Genomic DNA, 24776 nt, shown 5'->3' with positions numbered 1-24776 from the left:
ATCTAGGCTGGAATAAAATTCCATACTATCAGGAAGAGTCTTATCTTTCTACGAAAATAGATTTCAAACTGAATTTTCTGCTATTTTAGTCATTTCAATAACTCTCAAGTCTTTAAAGTTTCATGGGCAATGTTTTTTAATGTAAAAAAGCGTCTTTGAGCAAGGCTGCAAATTTTCAATTCGTTCAGTGATAACCAAAAGGAAAAACCAAAAAGACTAAAAATGTCAAATCTCACTCTAAAATCGTACCTGTGTTTTAGTCTGGCATCTGAAAAAGGATGCCCACATACACCCACACCAAATACAACGACAAGCTGGCAGACTTCAAGGGCAAACAAAAACTCTCTATGAACACTGCAAAACATGCTTGCTCTTACACTTCACACCTTACTAATGCAGTGATAAGTTTGGGTAAGATGATGGAAGCGAAGAGGAATTTCATTTGACTTTTTTTTCCTGTAACATTTACTTTTTGGACATAAGACCCTAAACACAGTTTCACAGTACAGGTCATGCAGAGCTTGCAAGTCAAACATTTTACAACTACTGTCTAACTACTATTTTTGGACGATAGATTCACATGCAGCTAAGGATCCCAGAAAAGGGGCTTCATAAAGCACTCTTTAAGCTTCACTGATCATTCTTTGGCCCAAAGTATGTAAGTAACAACCCCTACGGGCAATTAGTGAATTTTTATTGTCACATTTGAGATCATATACTTTTCAAGCCCAGAAAGGAATTTTTTAACCAACTGCATGTTATTAAACCACACACTGTCTTCTTAGACACACTGTTATTCTATGACACTCTGATGCTAGATCCCATTGCACACCCCTCCAGAACGACACTGTCCTCTATGGTAGCCACTAGCCATATATGAGGGACTGTGTTCAAATAATTTAAAATTAAATAAAATACAATATCCAGCTCCTCAATCATACTCCCTCCATTCCAACTGCCCACTAGCCAATGTGGCTAGTGGCTACTATGTTGGACAGAAGAGGTTATAAAGCATTTCTATCATCAGACAAAGTTCCGTTGAATAGACTAGATCTCAGAGGCTGCACCAACACATGGTTTAACCTTCAAGGGACCTACTCTTAAGTCATGTGCAAGATTAAACTTAATTATATTCTTAAAGAAAACACCTTTTAGCTTTCTAATCATAAACTATGACCAGAACTGAAAGCCAATTTGCCTTTTCTTCACAACTTATGCTCTAGGTCATTACACAAAAATTTCCCAAAGACAATGCTGTTTTGATAGCATACTTGGCTCTACTTAACATATTAAGCATTCTCTTGCTTATGTCAAGATCGTTAATAAAGATGAAAATTCATGCTTCTTAAGGTTTACTATTTACACAACACTCATTGTCTTTTACATAAGGGGGGTTACCAATGGTTTGCAATTTCAAAACTTCACATCGCATTGTTTTTATTAAATGTCTATACTTTTCCTTAAATCAACCTTCCTATCATTTCCCAGAGAGGTAGATGCTAACTAAAATGAATACATATATATTAAAAAAAAACCCTAAAGCAATAGCTGAGTTAATAAAGGGTATTCATCCACCCACAAAAAGATCATAGCCCAATAGAGATGTCAACAGCCCAAGGAAGGAGCAAGAGAAAACTACAGTGCAAAGTTCTTGCCTCTCCTTTGCTACAGAATCACAAGCCGCCACCCCGCTCCGTGAGCCATGTTCAACTCCAACTTTCTGTGTTTTCAGTTGTGACTTTTTCATTGATGTGCAACTGTGACATCTGGCTGATTGTGTCTCTGGACTTTTGTCACGGGGGCAGCTGAGTTGTTAGTGTCATGGGTAAATGCCAGAAGAGGCCAGAGCAGTGGGATGCCACCTATCATGAAACCAACAAGTCTAGGAAAACTCTATCTGCAGGCTGAGATGGGACACACACACACACACGTGTGCACAAATGCACACCTTAACAAGCAGTGCCTGAATACTACAGGCAGAATCCATTTAAACAGTATTTCTTATGTCAGTAAGACTCACACAAAGAATTTTGGTTTGGGTGTTCTCATTGCTTTACACTGTAAAGTCAAGAATCTATCACAGAGCCGATTAACATTGCACTGCTTAACTGTAGCTCTAGCATGGGATTGTTTTTAAGATACGTGAACATTTTTACTCTACGGCTTTGCACTAAGAAACACAGGGCGCTGTATCGTCACACACGTTAGTGTCTATATATAACCTACTTAACAAGTAGAACTCTAGGACACACTACACTATAGGGCCAGTCATTTCCTACTGGACATAAACAGATGTAGATATCATTCACAAAATTAACTTAAATATGATCTGGCTAAAAATTTCAAGGGTAAAAGTCCATTTGAAATGTAGCATTCTTAATGCAACATTTTTGTGGGTTTTTATTTTCCCCCTCCAAGAGGAATAGAAATTAGGTCAGACATGCATTACGGCAGCCTGGCAGAGTTTGAGAAATTGACACTAACCCAACAGTATATTATGTTACGTAATAGAGGATAGTATTCAGCTAATATGATACCTAAATTATTAATACCAAATAAATCCTAGGTTATTTGTTGTATAATGCCCAATAGCTTACACAATAAAATGGCATTTTAACCTAATTTCTACTTTGAGCTTTCAAATACACTTGCTTCATGAATTCCATAAAAGAAATTAGAAGAGAACTATAAAACTCATAGCTCTTTCCAAATGCACACACATCCCGGAACGGGAATTTACCATTTAACGCCTGTAGATCTTTCTTCACGATCTACAGACCACTACGCATTTAAGAATATTTGAGAATTTCTGATGAGCTGGTCCACTGAGATTGGGAATGTGAGTTGTTAGTTTACCTTTGTCACTTTTCTCAGTAAAAACATATTTTGAAATAAAAGAGATTTTCTCACTTACACCAACAAGAGAAGACCAAATGCTAAATGATTTAGCTCTCACTGAACAGTATCTTTCAGAGTCGTCACGGACCATCTATTAAAATGCCAGTCTAGCTTTGTCATCGAAGGACAACACTCATGTCTGTTACGATACCTCTGAACTGGGAGGGAAGACAGAATCTCCTCTGTTACTCTCCATTTGTGCCTCACAGAATACAGGACTTGAATACACAGAAGAGGAGCAAACGTTGGAAGTGACAAGTGTGTGACACTTCACTGTGTGGGTCCCAGTGTTCAAGGAGGGGCCACCATTTCAGACCCTGGCCTCAGGCCCACAAAGTCTTACTCCTGGGATTCTTCTGGAAAGATTCAAAACCTGAGGTAAATCAAATGATATACACACACGCGTGCGCACACACACAGATACATAATATTTACATTTAAAATTCTTATTTCGTGAGATGGCTTGAGAAAAATTGGCATATCGGGTTCCTGTGGGATTAGGCATTTCTTATTATTACTCAGTTTATTATTCCCCTGTCGGGCTTTCCATTTAATAAACACGTAGCGAGCTCTAATTACAAGGGAGGAAAAATGAAAGTACGTAACAAAACACAACACATTGGAAACACTTGTTCAAACATTTTCTTCAAAAAAATGACTGTCCACTTCACTTATTTTAATTTGGGTGCCATTCAAAAAGTATAAAAAGCCTCAGCAACTGAATGAAGACCAGGTTCCCGTTAAAAAAGGGAAAGAAACCAGCATAGCATGTCGCCGCTGAATTTTATATGGATTCTCACGGTTAATTCTACTGTATACAGAGCATCTTTGTTTTAATCTACCACATTTAGAGAAGATCACATTGTATGCACTTGCACGGTTTAACGTCTAAGTAGAATATCTGTCTATCTCGTAATAGATGATTTGAAAAATCATAAATTACAGTCCATTTAATAAATGATTATGAGGATGCATGCAATCGTCTTCGAAGCTGTCGCCGCCAATACTCAGAAGGATTCGCCTGGAATCTCGCTGAGACCTCGCATCTGCCCTTCATGTCTGTCTGCGGTTCATCAAGTGGCAGCCCAAAGGCCAGCGCTCGGCACCAAATGATCAGCGACGCCCCCCATCTGCTCACTGCGACCCCATCACCAACACCTGCTCAACCCCTCGTTGGCACCCAAGAGAGACTTCCTGCAGCCCCGCTCAGCCACAGGATATCACAGTGAAGCGCTTAGAGATGCACGACATGTTGTGCAGCACGATGCCCAGGAGGAAGACGAGGACGCAGGCCACCAGGATCACAGTGCACACCCCAGACCAGGTGGAGCTTTTGACCACGCCCCGCCTGTCTGGCTCCTCCTCCGCCGCCTCCAGGGGAGCCCCGCCTTGCAGGGGCTGCTGTTCTGCGGGGATGGTCACCACGGTGACAGACTTCTGCTGGCTCCCAGGCAGCAGGCGGCAGCCCATGTCTCCGGGCAGCAGCGCTCGCTCCTTGGCGATGGGCAGGGGCAGCATGTAGCACCCATTGCTGGGAAGTTTGATGAAGACCGGGGTGTGCTCGGACGCGTGCGGGATGGCGATGACCGCGAGAACCTCGGGGTCGTCGGGGAGCTGCGACACAGAGAAGCCCGGGGGCAGCCTGGTGATGCCCCGGCACCAGGGGCACCTCACATCCTTCTGGCTCGTCTTCATCTGCCGGAGGCACACCGAGCAGCAGGTGTGTTTGCAATCCAGCAACTTGGGCCTTCGCCGGGGGCTGTAATAATTGAAACAGATCTGACATTCCAGCAAGGAATCTTGGGAGAGCGTCTCCATCGTGGGCTGGGCGCAGGAAGGCCAAGGCCAAGGAGAAGGAACCTGTTCTCAGAGTCCGGAATCCCCGCCACCGGGTCCTTGACGTCTTTCCAAAGTCGTTTGGTGATCCCGTAGCTCACAGGCACAGAGCATACTCAGGTGTGTTCATTTCTGAAGGAAAGAAACAAACAAAAAATGCGCAGAAGTTAATAATTTCAAACAAGCCGAGATGTCAGCACATCTGATGGGCTTGTGCACTGTTCAAGTCTGTTCAAACGACCTGACACTGAGTCAAAGTGTAAAAATTTATCACTGGTGAAGTTACGGGATTCCGACTTGTAACGCCTCACATCAGGTGGCTTCTCACAGTAAACCCTTCACTCATGTCTAAAGATATTCCTTCATGATGGTGCACACTGTCCATATATTTGATAAAGAGGGAGTCTTGATCCTGTTTGTGTATTTCGGTGGACCCTGGCTCGTTCTTCTAAAATACACTGGAGAAATTCTCTTGCTTTCAATAAGTCTGTAACATTTCCTAGAAGTAAACGTCTTTCCTTAGACCCTCTGGTCTTCTTTTCCTGACATTCCTTACCCTCCTGTAAGTATTCATTACTGGATTCAGGCAACTTCCCAAATCTTGGGACTCCATGTAACTAACTTGCTCATTTTATGTGGGTTAGGACTATTTCTCTCTCTTAGGAAATTAAAATGATGCTACCAAAGCCCTCCCCCCTCACCACATGCATATGTTATTTTTCCCCCCACCAAATCACTGAAACAAAGTAATTCTTTTTTTTTATGGTTTTTTGTTTGTTTGTTTGTTTGGAGAGACACAGAGACAGCACGAGCAGGGGAAGGTCAGAGAGAGAGGGAGACACAGAATCCGAAGCAGGCTCCAGGCTCTGAGCTAGCTGTCAGCACAGAGCCCGACGTGGGGCTTGAACCTATGAACCGTGAGATCATGACCTGAGCGGAAGCAGGACGCTCAACCGACTGTGCCATCCTGGTGCCCCACAAAGTAATTCTTGTCATCTGATTTTAAGAGACTAAAACAGAACAAAACCCCCAAACAAGAGCAACAAAACTCAGCAGCAGCACCGCACCTTCCGGCAGCAGGAATCACAGAGGGACATAAGGATGCCGATCTTTCCATCGGTTCTACTTTCACTACTGTTTAGGCTTTCATGGGGCAACAGGACCGCAAGCACACACTATTACCTTGCCGATCATAACCGAGTATTAAGTAGTGAAGGGCTGTCAGAGAAGACTGGCCAGCAGCCCCCACCAGAAAACAGTGACAGCGAAAATAGTGTCAGCCTCCGGGGATCAAGAGGAGGCAGAGCAACTTAAGTGGGGTTTGAAGAACCCGCCAGTGCCCCAGAGTTTCAATGAAGGCTGCCCACCCCGCTTCCTGTGAAAAGCATCCAAGTCACGTGTCTCTGGATGGAGCCACGATGACTCTGGAAAGAACGATCCAACCACCCCTGCAGAAATAACCGCTAGTCCAAGAAGCCCGCCCGCACCCAGGGCCAGGACCTAACGACCCGGAAAAGCTCCTGCACGTGTTTCTTAAAAAGCAACCCTTTGTGAAATGAAGAGGGTACTCCCTGCCAACAAAATGATTTGTTAACAATCCAAATGAAACACGCAGAAAAAGGTGAAAGTAAAAAGATTGTCACTGGCAAAAATTAACAGTGACCGTCAAAAAGAGCAACATAGTGTGAAATATCTCAGCTGCAGCTAGAGTACCTGAATTCAGTGACGGAAAGTCAGGTATCCTGATACAGCATTCAGAAAGTTCATATCATGATCAGCTGCGTCTTTATCCAGTAATTCAAGAAATGTTTATGGAATACTGGAAATTTGCTAAGGGCAGGCCTTAAATGTTCTCATTGAAAAAAAAAATATATATGAGGTGATGAACAGGTTAGTCAGTTAGATGGGGGTCTTTTCACAGTATGTGTGTAGCAAATCCCACCATGCACACCTTAAATAGCTGACAGATTTGTCAAGTATACCTAGATAAAGCCGAAAAAAGTAAAAAGTAAAGAAATAAGTATCTAGGGCCATCTATCATGCACGAAGCACAATACTAGTAGCTACCGAAGGATATAAAGGTGAATCAGACCAAATCCTACTCTTAAGCGATTTAAGGTTATGTGAGAATGAAAACATGAATAGATTTCCTCTCCCATTCATTTATTCATTCAAATTATTATTGAGCATCTAGCACGCGTGAAGCATTATGGTCTTTGTCTTCCTCCCTTGAAACTAAGACCTTATCACTGCCCACAGGAGCCTCTGACCTAGAGGTAACTAGTTATGTATGTAAACGGTTGGTCGTAATATAAACACAAAGTGACGCCCTAGGGGAGCGGGAGGAATCAGGGATGGCTCAGTGAAAAATCTGGATTATGGAGAGGATATTTAGATGTGGAAAAATTGGGACAGTTTATTTTCAGGTTCAGAAATCAGTGTGAACAAAGGAAAGAGGGTGTGCAGTTACAGAGTTATTTCTAGACTCGACCTGCGGTACTGGCTAAAGGACTTTTTTCCTCATACAAGATTAACTTAAAAATGCCCACTCTGATTACTCAGTAATCGAAAAGAATGAAATCTTGTCATTTGCAACCACATGGATGGGAACTAGAGGGTATTATGCTAAGTGAAATTAGTCAGAGAAAGACAAATAGCATATGACTTCACTCACATGAGGAACTTAAGATACAAAACAGATGAAATAAGGGGAGAGAAGCAAAAATAACATAAAAACAGGGAGAGGGACAAAACATGAGGCTCTTTTTTTTTTATATAGTTAATTGTCAAGTTGGTTTCCATATAACACCCAGTGCTCTTCCCCACAAGTGCCCTCCTCGACACCCATCACCATAAACAGAGGGTTACTAGAGGGTTTGTGGGAGGGGGATGGGCTAAATGGACAGGTACATTAAGCAAGCCACTCGCTGGGATGAGCACATACACAGGGGATATGACGACAGAACAGAATCACTGGAATCCACTCCTGAAATCATTGATGCACTATATGCTAAGTAACTTGGATGTAAATTTAAAAATTAATTAATTAGAGGCACCTGGGTGGCTCAGTAGGTTGAGCATTCGACTTTGACTCAGGTCATGATCTTACGGTTTGTGAGTTCAAGCCCTGCATCTTGGCTCTGTGCTGACATCTCAGAGCCTGGAGCCTGCTTCGAATTCTCTGTCTCCCCTTCCCTGCCCCTCCCATGCTCATGCTCTGTCTCTTAATAATAAATAAACGTTAAAAATTTTTACTTAATTTTTTTTAAATGCCCATTCTGGGGCACCTGGGTTGCTCAGTTGGTTAAATGTCCAACTTTGGTTCAGGTCATGATCTCACATGGTGGGTATGAGCCCCACGTCAGGGTCTGCACTGACTGTGTGGAGCCTGCTTGGGATTCTCTCTCCCTTCCTCTCTGCCTCTTCTCCATTCACACTTTCTCTCTCTCTCTCAAAATAAATATATTTTTTAAAAAATGCCCACCCTAAGAGTTTTGTAGTTTTAGGTATTATGTTTAGGTCTCGAATACAGATGACTTGTAAAGAGACAGACTGTACAGACCCTGCAAGCACCCTCCCACTGCCACAGCCAGGGCGCACAGTCCTGCAGGGAGAGGAGAGGGGAGCGTGGGTGCAGCCACACGCAGACCACAGACCACAGACCGTGGACAGCCTGGAGCACCAGGCTAAGGATGTTGGACTTTGTGGCCAGCACTGGGAAAACACCAGAGAAGTAAGGAGTCTGAGAGTGATTCACTAGGTAGTCATATTCAGGATAGATTGGAAAGACCTGCTGGGAAGCGTTGATAATATTAGACAAGAGGTAGTGAGTAGCTGAAAGAAACAGTGGTGATTAGGATGAAGAGACAAGAAGGGGTGAGTGGTTCTAGAAAAGCCGGCTGGGAACTGGCAGCGTAGTGCAATGTGGTGCTGTGGCGGGAGAAGTCCCAGGTCTGCAGAGGAGGGTGGCACCCTTAAGAGAAGCAGGGATCCCGAGAGAACAGCCATGAGTTCTGTTTGGGCTCTAATCCACTTGAGGTGTTGGGAGGATGTAAGAAACAAGTTATTCAGGAATATATGAAAGAGTCAAAAAAAAAAAAGCTGAGGGGTGCCTGAGTGGGTGGCTCAGTCCACTGAGCACCCAACTCTCGATTTCAGCTTGGTCCCAGGGTTGTGGGATTGAGCCCTGTGGCGGGCTCCGCATGGAACATGGAACCTACTTAAGATTCTATGTCTCTCTCTGCCTTTCTCCCCGACTCGTGCTCTCTAAAATAAAATAATAATAATAATAATTTTTTTAAAGGCTAAACACGTGGGGTTGATATGCAGAGAAGAGTCAGGCTTAGACCTTCGAGACCCAGCTGATGGCCACAGAGAAGAGCTATCAGCCAGAGACTACGGAACAGAACAGAGAAACACCCTTGGGGAACACATAGCTAAGCCTGATCAAAAGGAAGAATTGGGACAGAAGTAGAAGGAAACCCATCAACATATCCCAGTACGCATCACTGGCAAAAAAAGTCTGAGTGGCACAGGGTTATGGAGACGGAACCTTAGGCTTTGGTGACCACAAAGTCTTAGCACTTTTGAGAGTGTTTCCAGGGGACTATCAGGGACGTTCTGGAGTCTGCAGGGATGCTAGCATCTGAGTCTCGGAGTCCCGGAGGAGGTGGTATGAAGTGAAAGGGGTAAGCCAGTAGCTTAGGCGGAGAAGAATCAAGAAACACTTTGGTTCGAGAACAGAGGAATTTGAGGAAAGAGAAGCACAGCAGGCAGGCGGCCTTCAAGCCAGGCGGCCTGTTCTGTGCTGTCCCACATGGTGACCACCTGCCACAGGTGCAGGCAAAGGTAGTGTGTGGAGCCCGCAAAGGCGCAAGTCGATGGGCTGCCGGAGCGGGGGCAACAGGCTGCAACTCCCCACATCTGCTAATTTCATACACAAGGTACTGAGTTTGGTTTCTCTCTGTGTGCACACGTGAGCAGGCGAGGGGCCGCAGTGGGGAGGGGAGGGAACCCCAAGCAGGCTCCATGCTGTCAGTGCAGAGCGGGACGAGGGGCTCGAACCCCTGAACCATGAAATCGCGACCTGAGCCGAAACCAAGAGTCAGATGCTTAACAGAGCCACCCAGGCGCCCCATGAATTTCTTTTTTCTTAAAGAACAAAAACAAAACACAGGGTTTGCTGGTGAATCTTGGCAAATGCCCTTACCTCTCTCCTTACCATTAGAGCCCCTGGACAGAGCTAAGGCCATAGTATTACGGACCACAGGGAGATGTGAATGTGTGAGCGTGCGAAAGATCGATGGCTTTGAGCTCTGGTGGCAGAAATGACATCATTGGTGAGGGGTACGAGGAAAGCACAGATTCCTGCAATTTTATGAACTTGGAGACAGCTTCACGTAACAATGGCATTCGGGACAATCACCTTCAACATACACGGAGCTGGAACAAAAAGGTTTTCCTGACACCAACATCACACCAGCGATTATTTTACTAACCCTCCTTCCTTCCGAAATATCTCCCTTACTTCCATATAAGAACGTGGGAAGCAGCTTGGCAGAGGAGGAAGAACAGAGGCTGTGGTCTCAAGGGATCCCGGGTCAAATCCCTGCCCTGTCACTACCAGCCGTGACAGCGCAGCAGGTCCTTTAGCCCCTGGGAGCCTGCTTCCTCCCTGGCTCATGAGTTGAGATGGGGCTGAAGATCAATGAGTTCAAAGAGCTGGAACACTGCGCTGCAGGGAAGGGCCGCCGCTGCCCCCTCTCTGCCCCTGACCCCGGACGCCGTCCAGTGCCGCGCGCCGTCCGCCCGGGGAGCGCTTCCTGCCTCTCAGAGAGCCGCCATTTTGAACAGTTTGGGAGGGGGTGTGCAAGTGTTCGCCTTGGCTGGGCCCCAACACCTGCTACACCATCATTTTTCAACAAAACCCACATGCAATTTTCACTCATGAATTTATGTTCCAAGTAATGTTCACCTAATTGGTGTTGAGCTCCCTTAAAATTGGATTATACCACTTGAGTCCCAACTCTATCCAAGGAAGGCTAGGCCCTACAATATAGGCTGAACCGAGGAAGAGAACAGGGAAACAGCTCCAATTTACATGTCCAGCCACTCCAGCCATTTTGACAGCCGCGTCCATGATTTACACATCGACTTGCTCTATAGAAAGCCGGCCTGTACTGCATTCCAGTGTATTTTATGTAGCATAATTAGTAATAATGATGATTAGTTAGGTAAAGAGAAGAAAAATTATGAGGCTATGGGCTGAAGCTAATGATGAATCATCCCATTTCCCTTTCTTCAGAAACTGGGAAGACGTGAGTCAACCATGGAAGAAAGGGATGGAAACAAGGCCGAGATCAGCTGGAAAATAAACTCAGAGTTTCTGGCCAAATGCATCTTACACAAAGCACACACTGGTGGAAGCTTTAGGAACCAGAGTCCAACGTTATTTCCTTACAGGAGCAAGATACACACTCAAATAAAACACTCATTACATTTAAAAGGAAAGTGCACTTGAGTGGAATGTAGACAAACAGGTGCATGTGGAAATATGCTCAAACAATTTTTAAACATCACTACCAATTATTTTGAAAGAATATAAAGATCAAAAAACAGATCACAAAAAGAGCAATAGCAACTGAAGGTGAACATTCTCAAGATAATGGCTTATAAGATAGAACGTATTTTCAGACATATTTTCATAAAACTGTACTTAGTTTCATAAATGATATCAGCAGTGATTGAACAATCATTGAATGCAATACTAATACCTGCCCTGGTTTAAAATACTTTTAAAAATGGATTGAGATTTGTATAAATAGAGGGAGGTGTGATTTGGGGTCAATGGGGGCGGGGGATGCCAAAAACTAAAGGGTTGTGTATGTTGCTATTTTTGGGGGGCAGTGGATAGTTGATGCTTTAAAACATTGATCCATCCACTTTCACAGAATAAAATTTCCTCATGTTTTAAGAAAAATGTATAATTTTAAGTACATTATACAGGGTGTGGGCATGATAAAGTGCCACCATGACTTAGTGGGTGGTAAAACAGCAAAAATCTCCAAAACAGATTTTTTTACAGTCCCAGTTGCTGTTAGAAGTTCAACTACAGAAGGATAAACAAGCCAATGAAATAAATAACCCAGATAGTTTTACTCTGCGTACACTCTTAAGACCCTTCATACATTCTGATTTAGATTTGTGTTCGCAACATGGGGTGCCCGGGTGGTTCAGTCAATTAAGAATGTGACTTCGGCTCAGGTCTCAATCTCACTGTTCGTGAGTTCGAGCCCGGCGTCCGGCTCTGTGCCGCCAGCTCAGAGCCTGGATCCTGTATTGGACTCTGTGTCTCCCTCTCTCTCTGCCCCTCTCCCGCTCATATTCTCTCACTGTCTCTCAAGAAAGTAAATAAACATTAAAAAAATTAGATTTGTGGCGTGACATGACTATCGCATGAACTGATAGTGATTACATCTGGCTGACCTTGAACTGTCCCATCCGACAAACTCCACGAGGACCTTAAATTCAATGGGTATGTTGAAAAAAATGTCAAAGTCAAAGATTAAACTAGCTTACTCTTTTGAAAGAGCACATCTTTTTGATGCAGGTCATTCACTTAATTCTTCAAGAAAATGTAAATATTTGAAATGGGATTAAATAAAATAAACACAATTCCATTTTATTTGCTATTTCAGCTGGCAAGACCACTTAGTTACATTGGATCTTAGCACAGACTCTGATTAGTGGCAAGAATGGGAACGGCCTGGCAGTGACAGATGTGTCCTGACTTTTTGTCCTCTGGTCGCCGAGAGCAATCCTTTCAGGGCACAATTGTCTAATACATGCAGCTCCAACTGGTGTGACTATCTCTGATTTAATGGAGAAGGCAGTGGATTCCAGAACTCTGACAAATTTAAATGAGAATTCCATCAGCCCAAACTCAAATATCTGCATTGCCTTCTATGAGCATCGTTGATTTGCTGTATTTAACGATGTAAGAAATCTAGAAAGTGAACAGTGTCATGTACGCGTCTTGGGTGACCACAGGGATGCAGCAGTCTGGATGGCAGAGGGCAGGAGGTCAGCCAGAACGCCATGGTCAGCCCCCGGGACAGTGGCAGCCCCAACGGACCAGGCCGCGGGACAGGTGCCAATTCTGTCCTCCGAAAACGCACATCACCAAGCAGCTGAAATGGAACCACCGTCTGCAGAGAGGCTGTCCTCTCTGGCACGTCTCATTTGCTCAGAAGTTAGGAGAAAGGCGAACGAGTCTGACGCCTCCGTGACCTGGCAGTGCATAGTTAAAGTCAAAGTATATTGGAATCAAAACATTTTAGGAATTAAAGCCAAATTTCAGAATGGCCACGCATGACAATAACCATTTTGAGCGTTTGTTTCTTCTAAGGACTATCAAACAATCATTGATTGCTCTTAGGGCTCAGGTGAGGATTTTATCTCTACTTCTGCCTAATCAGATGGGTTACCTGAAGCAAGTCGCCTCAGCACGAGCCGCAGTGTTTGCACCTCTGAGAGCACTAGACTAGATGATCACCTGAAGTACCTTCTGGCAAACCCAGTTCTACCATCGGAACACACTGCTGAGTTTCCGACAGAGTCTTGTGCTTCTAATACCCGACAGATAACCTGTAAATGTCATGTTAATGATCTCACAAGAATGCACATCTAAGTGAGAATGGGCATATCTATGAATGGGAGGCAACAAAGAAGTTTCTTCCTTTGTGCCTCTGCTTTAACGAAGGAGTCTGACTAGAGCTAACGCGCGAACAGAAAAAGACACAGCTTCAATTTGTAGCAACGGTCCAGAGAATAACACTCTTACATCTAATCAATAACCTTCTTAGATCAAGTAAGATATCGCTATTACCCAAATTTGCTACCGGGTGGAGGTGGTCCCGGCTTTCCCCTGAAAGGAATTCTGCACAGCTGCCCACCTCACACAGAGGTGAATGCTGGCATAACTCAGACATACTGCTTCACCTTTGCGTGTTCTGATCACCCAGTAATGGTCAAGAAAAGGTTGCAAGCGCTCATAAACACAGGGAAGATCTATAAAGGCCCGTCAGGGGCTCTCCAGAGGCTCCCCGGGCTCCCTGGAGAGAAGGGATAATAAAAGATGCCATCAGACAGACAGGCAGGCAGAACAAAGGGAAAAATGATCAATTACCCCAACTCGTAGAATTCTGACTACAGCTGAAGGTACTGACAAGTCAGGCATACAAGTAAAGCTGAAGAAATGAAAAACAGACAAAAATCTTAAGCCTTCTCAGTGGCTGGTCATCTAGTGAGGCAGAACATTTGGTAGATGAGCAAATATTTACTGGGAACCCAGCGTGTACCAAGCATTACCCAAGACACTGGGACGCTACGGCCAACTAGAGCCTTTGCCCTGGAGGAGGCCAGATGTGCACCCGAGGGAAGAGCTATGGAGAGAGAGGCACAGGAGAGGGGGGAGGGCAGGCAGAGCACTGACAGGAGCTGCTCAGCAAGTGATTGCACGTGCTCCACGGATCATGCACAGGGCTTAGGCAGAAGCACCAAGCAAAGAACTATCACTACCTGTTAGAGCCAGAGAGGATGCTGGAACTGAAGGATGCTACCAGCTGGCCCGCTGCTTTCTACGCCAGCAACACTGGAGAACAGGAAGTCAGGGGGAAGGACACCAACGTTGCCTTTTAGGATTGAGCATCACATCTGACTCATGTGGGCATCACCCCAGACAGCAAGGTGTGCTCCGTGCCTACAAGCCTCCAGAGAAGCAGGGGTTTGAGGTGGCACCTCAAGGCAGTTTAAAGACAGCAGATTAGGGCCCTCACTGGCGAGGAGGGTCTGAGCACTCAGGGTTGTGCATTAAGGCTCTAAGTAAGCAAACTCCTTGGAGAGCCAAGGCCCCTCTCGCTGTGGGTCCCCACGGCCCCTGCTCTTCACATGCAGGGTACCGGGGACCCCTGAAGGCCCCAGATAGACTGCCTCTGTATATATTTGCCTCTCCATAATATAAATCAATCACACATGTGCATTTCCTGCTTTATTTTTTTCCTTACCCAACCACCAATGCCAGCACAAACTGAAACGATCAGGCACTTTGTTTTTTAATATTTTCCCAATATATTTTATCTGTATCAGGGACTCACAACCTTTTTCTGTAAAGGGCAGATAGGTGTCTTAGACTTTTAGGCTCTGTGGGTCACACAGGCTCATTCACAAATACTCAGCTCCGCAATCAAAGTTGTGGAAGTGGTCAGAGTCAAGAGACAGGGGCCAGTGCCTTTCCAAGAACAGGCTGGAGCTGGATTTGGCCAACAGGCCATCATTTGCTGGCCCCAGGTCTCCATCATTTCTCCTCAGCCCTGCCCTGGACCCCTAGATTCAGTTTATTAGTCCAGAGACACCCCCCCCCCCATCCTCAGTCAGCTTCCTGCTCTAACATTAGTTATCTCATCTAGTTAAGGCAGATGAGATAAAGCTACAGAAGGCAAAATCTTTTCATAGTTATTTAGGAGAGACAATAGGAAAATATCAGCTTTATAGATGCAATGCCTTTTCAAATGACTGTTGGAGAAAACAGGAAGAAAGAGACAGCAACCATCATTTACCTGTCCCAGGAGCAAGTACCAAGACCATTCATGAGAACGTAAAGATAGAGTTCAGGCTTCCTTCACACTCAGCAGTACAGATCTGGTACTTCAACAAAATGGACAGGAACTCTAGAATTCATTATGACAGCTCCAGACTAAAGACAACCCCTAACTGGATGGAACCCCACAGAGTCACGATGGTGACGCCACCTGACGGTCTGAACTGTGGATACAATCCTCTGCTCATGTCCACAGTTACGGCAGGCCAAGAAGTAGCTGAACAAATTTATTTCTTATAAAACTTTTTATGTTTATTTACTTTTGAGAGAGAGAGAGAGACAGAGACAGATGAGCGGGGAAGGGGCAGAGACGGAGGGAGACACAGAATCCAAAGCAGGCTCCGGGCTTCGGAGCTGTTAGCACAGAGCCTGATGCAGGGCTTGAACCCACCAACTGTGAGATCATGACCTGAACCAAAGTTGGATGCTCAACCGACTGAGCCACCCAGGCACCCCTGAACAAATCTGGATCTGGCTAGGTGGATCAGCTAGCCAGTTTTATGCTGTAGCCTCTTATGGTCATTCACCTTTATCAAGAAGGAACATTGGGCAAACTTCCCAGACACACAGAGAATTCCTTCAAGGTACCACAGAACAGGTATGATGACAAAAGCTCCATTAATCTGAGGCACCCTAAGGCCAGCGTGGGTGCAGGACCGGAAAGTCTTGGCTCAAGCAAAAAAAAAAAAAAAAAAAAAAAAAAAAAAAAAAAAAAAAAAAAAAAAAAAAAATATATATATATATATATAAAGACTCATCTCCTTTTACATATTTAAAAAATCAATATTTCTTAAGATTTCTTCAGATTACCCAGAAAGCATTCTATATTAAACATCTGGAAAGAATAGCACATAAAAAACCTGGTGGGTTTTATGGCTATCTCTTTAAATAAATCCATTCAGAAGCCATTCATAAGATTATTTTCTTTGAGCAGAGAGTGTTTATGGCTGCAGTTTCCTTCCCTACTGTCAATTTCGATGATTCATGGCATAAGTTAAGTCTCAAACTGAAGTTGCTAAGGATTCCTAAAGGCATCGGCACTAAATGAAACCCAGGGCGCAGCATGGAGCGGGCGGGGGGGGGGGGGGGCGGGGCACGGAGGAGTCCGCTGTCAGCCTGCGTGTCACACTTCTGCTTTTTCTGATATTCAGCTGCCACAACTCGATGAGACTTGGTTTTCCACTTAAGCAAGGTAAGAAGAAAAAAGTACAGCCCCCCTAACTGGGTAGTGGTACGACCAAATACCACCAATCATTAATCCATCCTTCCTAACCAAAAACAGAAATCCAAAAGATTTCTCCTTTGCTTTCTTAGATTTATTTTTATGTCAACACTGGAGTAATATTTGAGAACAGTAAAAGGCACATATTTTAAGCGTGCAGCTCAATGAGGTCTGACAACGGTGCCCAGCTGTGTGACCACTGTGTACCAGTCAAGCTCTTTCCGTCACCCCCGAAGGGCCCGTTGTGCCTCATCTGGTCCATCCTCCCTGTGCCCATCCCTGCTCCATCTCTGACTTTGTTTCTGAATTTAAAAACTTATCTGTAGGCGTGGGTTTAGGGGAAGTGGTGATATTCCGAGTGTACTTTCAGATGGGCTAGGACCGTGCTTTAGGGAAGAAGGGGTTGAATTAGCTTCACATTCATACTTCCCAGAGAAAACAGTAGAGTGACACACGGTACTCTGAATGCATATACTGAGTATAAGGCACTATTCTGGGTTTGGGGGACCCAAAGAGAAAACGTTGGGTCCCTCCTTGAACCGATAATGATGGGAATTGCTGCAGGGCATGTGGCCTGGGCTTAGGGCAGGGGATTGCAAGCAACAGAAGCAGCAGCACCTGGGTCTGTCTGGGGAATGCCTGGAAAGCCTTTTCAGGAAAAGGTGGCATTTTAACTTCAAGGATGAGGACACAGCTTATGCGAAAGCACAGAGGCCTTTATGGGGCAGTGCCAGCATTCGGAGCAGGGATCAGAACTGGTAGTCTCCAGCAGTGCTCAGATATGTCTGTAAAAGGTCATAATGACAGCGCCTACCTCATAGGTTGCTCAGAGTAACACATGTAAAACACTTAGAACGGCGCCTGACGCCCCGCTGGCTCCTCCTGGAATGATCACGCTCTGGTGAGGACAAGAGAAGGCCGACACAGAGCCTGAAAGACGGAGAGGCGGTGGGGTCTGGGCAGTGTATTAGCCAATCAAGTAAGCGCAGCCCTTCCCTCCATGCTCTGAGCCCAAACAGAAAGGCAGACAAAGAAACAGGGGGACTTACAACACAGCCTTGGCTACACCGTTCTAAGGCAGGGCCCCAAAGCCAAAATGGCGCTTCCTGTTTCATCGCATTCTGGCCCCAGAGCACAGCAGCTGTCGGTCCCTGCAGGCTGGGCACGGCCAGGTCACTAGGTGGCAGTAGGAACAGAGAGCAAAACATACCCCCATGGAGGGCAAGAGGAAGGGGATGGGGAAGGAAAGACAGCAAACCGCAGGGGGCCTTCCCTCCTTCCAAATCCTTAGCAAGAGGTGCCCAGAAAGGCCCAGCAGCAGGCAGGAGCAGCCCACAGTCTCAGTTATGGAATTCTATTCCATTCTAGGGAATGGGAGGGCGGCTGTCCCCCTTCCTGTCACTCAGAGTCTGCCTTTTATCCTGTGAAGACTTCCCTAGGGAGGAGAATCATACTCGTAACTAATCACTGTTTTTTTTCTTTTTGGCGCTGTTTTTTAACCATCTTAGCCATTTTATTTTTTATTTTTTAATTTTTAAAAAAATTTTAATGTTTATTTATATTTGAGAGAGAGAGGGAGCATGAGCAGGGGAAGGCAGAGAGAGAGAGGGAGACCCAGAATCTGAGGTAGGCTCCAGGCTGTCTGCATAGAGCCTGGTGCGGGGCTCGATCTCATGAACTAAGAGGTTATAACCTGAGCCAAAGGTGGACACTCAACTGACTGAGCCACCCAGGCACCCCTAATTTTTTTTATTTTTTTAAAAATATTTATTTAATTTTTAGAGAGGGACAGAGTAGGAGTGGGGGAGGGGCAGAGAAAGACAGAGACACAGAATCTGAAGCAGGCTCTAAGCTCTGAGCTATCAGCACAGAGCCCAATGTGGGGGTTGAACCCATGAACCGTGAGATCATGACCTGAGCTGAAGTCAGCCGCTTAACCTCCTGGAGCCACCTAGGCGCCCCCATCTTAACCATTTTAAAGTATATAACTCAGTGGCATTCAGTGCAGTCACAATGTTGGGTAACCATCAACAGTTTCCAGAACTTTCCCATCATCCCAAACAGAAACTCTTATAGGGGCCAAAGGCAGGCCACCCCAAGATGGGCCACTTTGACACGAAGAAGATTATTTTGAGTTAAAAGCAATCCCGGGGATCCTAAGTGACTCAGTTAGTGGACTCAAGAGTAGCCTGACTCTTGATTTCAGCTCCGGTCTCAATCTCACTGGTTTGTGGGTTCGAGCTCTGTGTTGGGCTCCGTGCTGACAGAGCAAAGTCTGCTTGGGATTCTCTCTCTCCTCTCTCTCTGCCTCTCCCCTGATCACTTTCTCTCAAAATAAATAAATAAACCTAAAAACAAAACAATCCAAACCCAACAGATTCAGGAAATGCTCCTTAAACCCCCCCTCCCCCCGCTCAATTGCCTGTTTATACCAAAAAGAGAGCTGTGAACAGATCTCTCTTTACCTAAGAAACTTATGAGAGCAATCTTTGTTTGGCAAACATCTCCTCTCATCTCCCCACTCATGGTCTTTCTCCCCTTTGTATCCTCAAATTCTACTCCTCTCCTTGGCTCTGTGGGATTCTGCAATCTGTGTGGATTCCCTCCTGCATAAAACTACATGTGATTTTCTCCTGTTCAACTGTTTCTTCTCAGTTTGATTCTCGGTCCAGCTGGAAGGACCTTGAAGAGCAGAGGAATTTCTTCCTCCCTGACACTCTGCACTCTAGAACAGTAACTCCCCACTTTCCCTTCCCCACAGTCCCTGGTAACCTCTATTTTGCTTTTTGTGTCTCAGTGAATTTGCCTATTCTAGGTGCCTCATATAAGTGGAATCATTTTCTTTGTCCTTTTGTGTCTGGCCTATTTCACTAAGCAGGTTTTCAAGGTTCATCCATGTTGTGGCATGTTCTCAGAATTTCATTCCTTTTTACAGCTGAGTGATATTCCGTTGTGCGTTACTTGTTAATTAAAGCTTCTTGGGCAGCAGTATGGGGAATGAGTTGGGAGGGATTCAACTGAAGGGGGGTCATGGCTAAAATTCAGGCAGGGGGATGGAGGGGAGGGGGAAGAGCAATCAAAGAGGACCTAAGGCTGGTTAGGATTAGACAGGAGAGGGGGGTGTCCAGGAGCCCTCCGGCTCAATTGTAGACCCCAACAGTTAAAACAGACAAGACAGCTGAACTCATGCTCTAACTGAAATCCACTCTCTTCATTCCTTATCGCATGTTCTTGAGGCATTGACCAAGCTGTCTCACAACGACTGGAACATTCTAACTGCCAGGCCACAAACGCCCAGATAGCAAGGTAATGCCTAGAAGACCACGCCCCACAAGCCTCCTTCCCTGCCTGTGATCATGTGCTAAATACATACCAACGCCCGCCTGTGATCCTGAGCTCCCTGCCTGCTCTCTTGCACAAATCCTCCTATAAAGCCCCAGTGTCCATCTTGCTGGCATAGAGGTCAGCCGTTACGGCTTGAGCAGCTACCTCCCCTGGCTGCTAGCGCCCGAAATAAATGTCTCCCTTTCTCTTTTCCAAACCCTCATCTCTTGCATTATTGTTTTCCCTTGCAACAAGTTTATCCAAATTTGTTTGGCAATAGTGTTGGCCGAGCTAGTCAGGATTTGTCTGGCTTTTGATTTGTCTGACCCCCTTGGGGTCCCCAGGATGAGCGGTTGGCCACAGCAGGGCCCGGGCTCACGCACACATTTCCCGAGTTAGGGAGTGTGATGAGACCGTCTGGTAACACAAAATGGCGGAGGGAAGGGTCTGGTCACACAAAGTGGGGGTGGGGAAGGACCCCAGGCTTCTGGTTCAGACAACTGGATGGAGGTCAGACTTCCGAGGAGGGCTGCTTCTTGAAACGCGGCATGGGGTCTGAAGGTCACAGAAATGGCCAACATGTTCTGGATTTTGAAATTCTCTAACTGTTCAAGTCATGCTTTCTACATGAAGTACAGATAGCCACTGTGAAACCAGCATCACTGCATAATTTTATTTATAGGAAGTTATATTTCACCACGTCAACTTTGAGACCATGAAGAAATGGGTATTTTCAGTACTGGGTCTTCTAGAAAAAGCAGGGGAGGAGAAGAGACGATGAACCACAAATGTTTACATTCACAGAGATTAAACATTAGCGGTATTTAAATTCTTCTCTCTGAAAAGGCACAGTAAAATACCCGTGTGAGGTTCCATGGTGCCAGGCTAGCGCTGTTTATTAGGTCACCACATGGTCAAATTACAACTGTCACCAGGCTCCCAGCCCCGTTTTTGCCTTGTAAATTCCTTTCTCTCTAAACTCTGGCTTGATTATCAACTCAATGCAAGGAAATACTCAGATTCACCATCTCTCTGTTGCGTATTTAGCTTGAGTTCCCCCTCCTCTTCAATCACACACATCTTTACAGACTAATAAAGCTTGCCAAGCCCAGAAGATGGCATACAGTGGGCACTTGTTGATGAAATAACACCCAGATAAAAGAGCACTCTTATTATCTCAATAAGAAGAATAGCCACCTTCCCCAGGGCACTGGGCGGTTCAGTCCGTTAAGCATCCAACTCTTGATTTCGGCTCAGGTCATGATCAAATGTTTCTTGGGCCTGAGCCCTGCATTGGGCTCTGCGTTGACATTGTGGAACCTGCTTGGGACTCTGTCTCCCCCTCTCTCTGTCCCTCCCCTGCTTGTACTCTCTTTCTCTCTCTCTCAACATAAATAAACTTAAAAAAAAAAAATTTAAGCAGCCCCAAACTAAAATGTGAGGTTATGGATTATCCAAAGTTTTATATCCAAGATCACACACAAAGTATTTAAACTTCAAGGGAAAGAACAAGTCCAGCAGTCCTGCTCACCCTACTCTCATCAAGTACCCTTGAAGCAAAAAGACATTGTAAAAATACAATTTCTAAGTTTGTTAGAAGGTAGTGAATCATTTTATCAAAAAACTTTACATGTATATGATTTCTATAAATTGACGTTTTTCTTGTTAAATGTTAAAGCTTAACGATCAGATAAGAATTTAGTTCCAAAACATTTCTTTTAATTATGCAACCTTTGCAGAATGTAAATGCACATTCCAAATAGAGTCTGTACATGTGAAGATATGTACGCATCATAATCTATAAAGATATTTATAGACAGGCCACATGCAAATCCGATTCATTTTTTTGAAACTAAAAGAGGCAATTCCTAAGTCTCAAATTAGTTTAATTACAGAGTTATTGTAATTATTCTTCATAAAATCAAATACATTCAATTTTAGGGGAAGTAAAATATTTGTCACATTTTTAAACTATTGACAGTCACTTAAACATCTGAATTAATCAGTAGTGATTAGCCCTTACTGATAATTTTTAACTAAGGCAAAGGATACTTTTTGGTCGGGGATAAAATCATTCTGTAGTACAGTCTGCACTATTACTCACAACATGGACATTTCATTTTTGTTTTACAAGTATATATATATTACCTAACTAAAACTACTTAAAACATAAAAATGCCAATCGATGGATCCTTACACTACACAATATTTGTCCTGAGCTAGTGGTTCAGTTAAATAAAGTAATCAATGTCTTATTTAGGGAAAAGTGCTATCGTAGTTCACTAAGACAAAAATATTTCCCGAGTAGCCATGTACGACCCTATTAAATTAAGCCTGTTTAATCTACCAATTAACTTACTGAGTTTCAGCTTTCCTATCCTTTGTGGAAACAAATTCTCATACTTACCTTTCTCAGAATAGTCACAAAATAGATCTGAAAGCAATGTTAATATTTTTTTATATTCGCCAAATTTGACGTTTGAATGTAAAACACAGAGAAATAGCAATAAGAGGAGTAAAAACAACAAATACAGATTTCCATGAAAATAGATGTCTCACAAACCATTAGCTGATGTAGGTCATGGGAATCAGATTATATTGGTTTATTGAGACAGCCAGTCTATTTCAGAAAATAATTCTCTAATGCTCTCAAATTACTGAGTAACTTAAAATAAAACAAGGTTGCATTTAACCTACATTGAAAGGAGGGAAGAGGTAGCATAGGCTCAAAGAAATTCTAATCTAAGGTGGTTCCCAGCGCCCCCTCCTCCACCCTGGCAGCTGCAATCCAGTCCCAGCACCCACAGGAACTCGGTCCTTCACTTTAACTGTCGCAATCCCTGTGTTCCCGTCAATGGAATATCAATGAAACCACAGAACCACAGACTCACACACAAATACGATTTCCTGCGGAAGTGATTCTAGAGCTAACATCACTGAACATGAGGCCGGCTGTTAGGCTCAGCTGTTTGTTTTCCTTTAGCTGAGGGGAAACATTCTAGGGCTCTCAAGGCCAAAGGGACTATGCATTTTTTAAATGCCATCTACCCCTGAGGCTGGATTATAATAAGCAGATAAAGAGACAGAAGCGTCATGACAACAATTTGAAGAGATTTTTCCTTCTGCCCATCAATCCAGAATGGGGCAATACATCACCCAGGCGACCCTTCCCCGTATAACCTGATGGCCATTGGCATTAAAAAAAATTCATCTACAAGATAAAATATCAAATATACTGGGAATACTGACTCCTTTTATTAAGGGTGTGGTTAGCAAAATGCTAATACAAAACTGCTTTATTCCGCAAATCAGCAAGTCATCATTCATGCAGTCAGCCAACCAGTGAATTACTGAGCACCTGTTGTCACCCGGCACTGGAGCAAACGATGCGGTCCTTGGTTGCTTAACCAGGTGCTGTCATGCTCTGGCTTGAAACCCACCCTCTAGCCCCTCTGAGCCCCTTGCACGCCTGTAAAAGCACCGTGCCGCTCTTGTCTCCGGTCCCTGTGCACGCATCATTCTCTCAGCTTAGAATGCCACCCCTTCTATGGCCTGGAAAAATCAGCCCAGATGTCCCCCACTCATTCCAAGAAATCATCTCTTGCCCGTCTAGCTGGTTTAGGCACCACTCCTACGTTCTCATATTCTATTTACTATTTATGTCTCCCCCGTTGGGAAGTGTTCCTTCAGATCAGGAACCTACAACACCCTCTGTTTGACCCAACTGAGGGGTTCAGTGGACTCCTGTTTACCTGCATCAGCCCCAAGCGGAATGGAGACCTGAGGACAGAGACCTGACCTGTCTCGTGTCTTTTCCTTGGTACAAAGGCAATGACTGCCGTCCAGCCAGAGCTCAATAAATGCGTATAGACTAAATGAAAACGAACTGAAATCAGGCCACTTGTGAAAAACTGAGGATATACGGTCACCAGCATTTGTAGGGAATTCAGAAATCATGAGGATGGTTAAGATTCGTGCATTTACAGTATGCTTTCACTTACTTCTTCCTAGAATGGGAAGTTAAAGGAAGACTTTACAGTGTACAATAAACTTAGACGTTAAACTAGTACTTCTACAAAATAATTTGAATCCACACCTCATAATGTCCACTGACCAGAGTAAATCAGGGCTTGGGGGCGGGGCACCAATCCAAAAACCTCCCCGACTGATTGTGATGTCAACTGAGGTCTGAGAGCCACTGGCCGGTCCTCACTCTAACTAAAAAGGCCTCTAACAATCCATCCCACACCAGGCATTCACACATTGCTCTTGGGAGAAAGCACGGCAGGACAAGGCCCTGTCGTTAGCTGAGAAAGCTCTGTGTGTTTGCCTGTGGATCTCATAATTCCACTGCCAAGTGCTCCCTCTGAAAATATACCTCCATTGCTACAAAATAAAACCTCCACAAGGTAATTTGTTTCACCATCGTGTGTAACAGCCATATGCTGGGTTGGGAGGTGGGGGAGACATTTAAATTCCCACCCACAGAAGCGAATTGGTTTCTATCCACTCAGTTGGAGTAGCATGGCATGTGTCCCACAGAAGAATGTGGAAGATGCTATGAACAGCTTTGGTTATACTAAATCGAAGGGTTAAAAAAAAAAAAAAAAGCAAGGTTGAAGAAAGAAGGGGAATAAGAAGATATATTTGCTTATTTTTAAGGAAATAAACAGAGAACAAACCAAAGACTGCAGAGGGCCATGGAGGGGGGGGGGGGTGGGAACAGAGAGGAAGGGCTTGGGGGTGAGGCCTCTCAGCGGCTCTACTCTCTTTGGTAGAGCCGTGACTTGAGTCATGCAGACATTTTACATATTCAAAAAATATTAATTACATCAAAAA

The 24776-nt window shown here is 44.6% G+C and overlaps 1 protein-coding gene across 1 annotated transcript in view; it reads right to left on the bottom strand.

The window, feature by feature from the left end:
• Window positions 1-3328: 3328 nt before the first annotated feature.
• Window positions 3329-24776, bottom strand: part of RNF152 (ring finger protein 152) — a 70323-nt gene continuing 48875 nt past the window's right edge. The window contains exon 2 of the mRNA XM_029922687.1: window positions 3329-4866. Coding sequence (XP_029778547.1) covers window positions 4105-4716 — 612 coding nt within the window. The 5' untranslated portion in view covers window positions 4717-4866 and the 3' untranslated portion in view covers window positions 3329-4104. The remainder of the gene's footprint in view (window positions 4867-24776) is intronic.

The sequence above is a fragment of the Suricata suricatta genome, chromosome 14 (genome assembly GCF_006229205.1).
Source record: "Suricata suricatta isolate VVHF042 chromosome 14, meerkat_22Aug2017_6uvM2_HiC, whole genome shotgun sequence".
Classification (NCBI taxonomy): domain Eukaryota; kingdom Metazoa; phylum Chordata; class Mammalia; order Carnivora; family Herpestidae; genus Suricata; species Suricata suricatta.
This window is presented reverse-complemented; position numbering and strand designations above follow the sequence as displayed.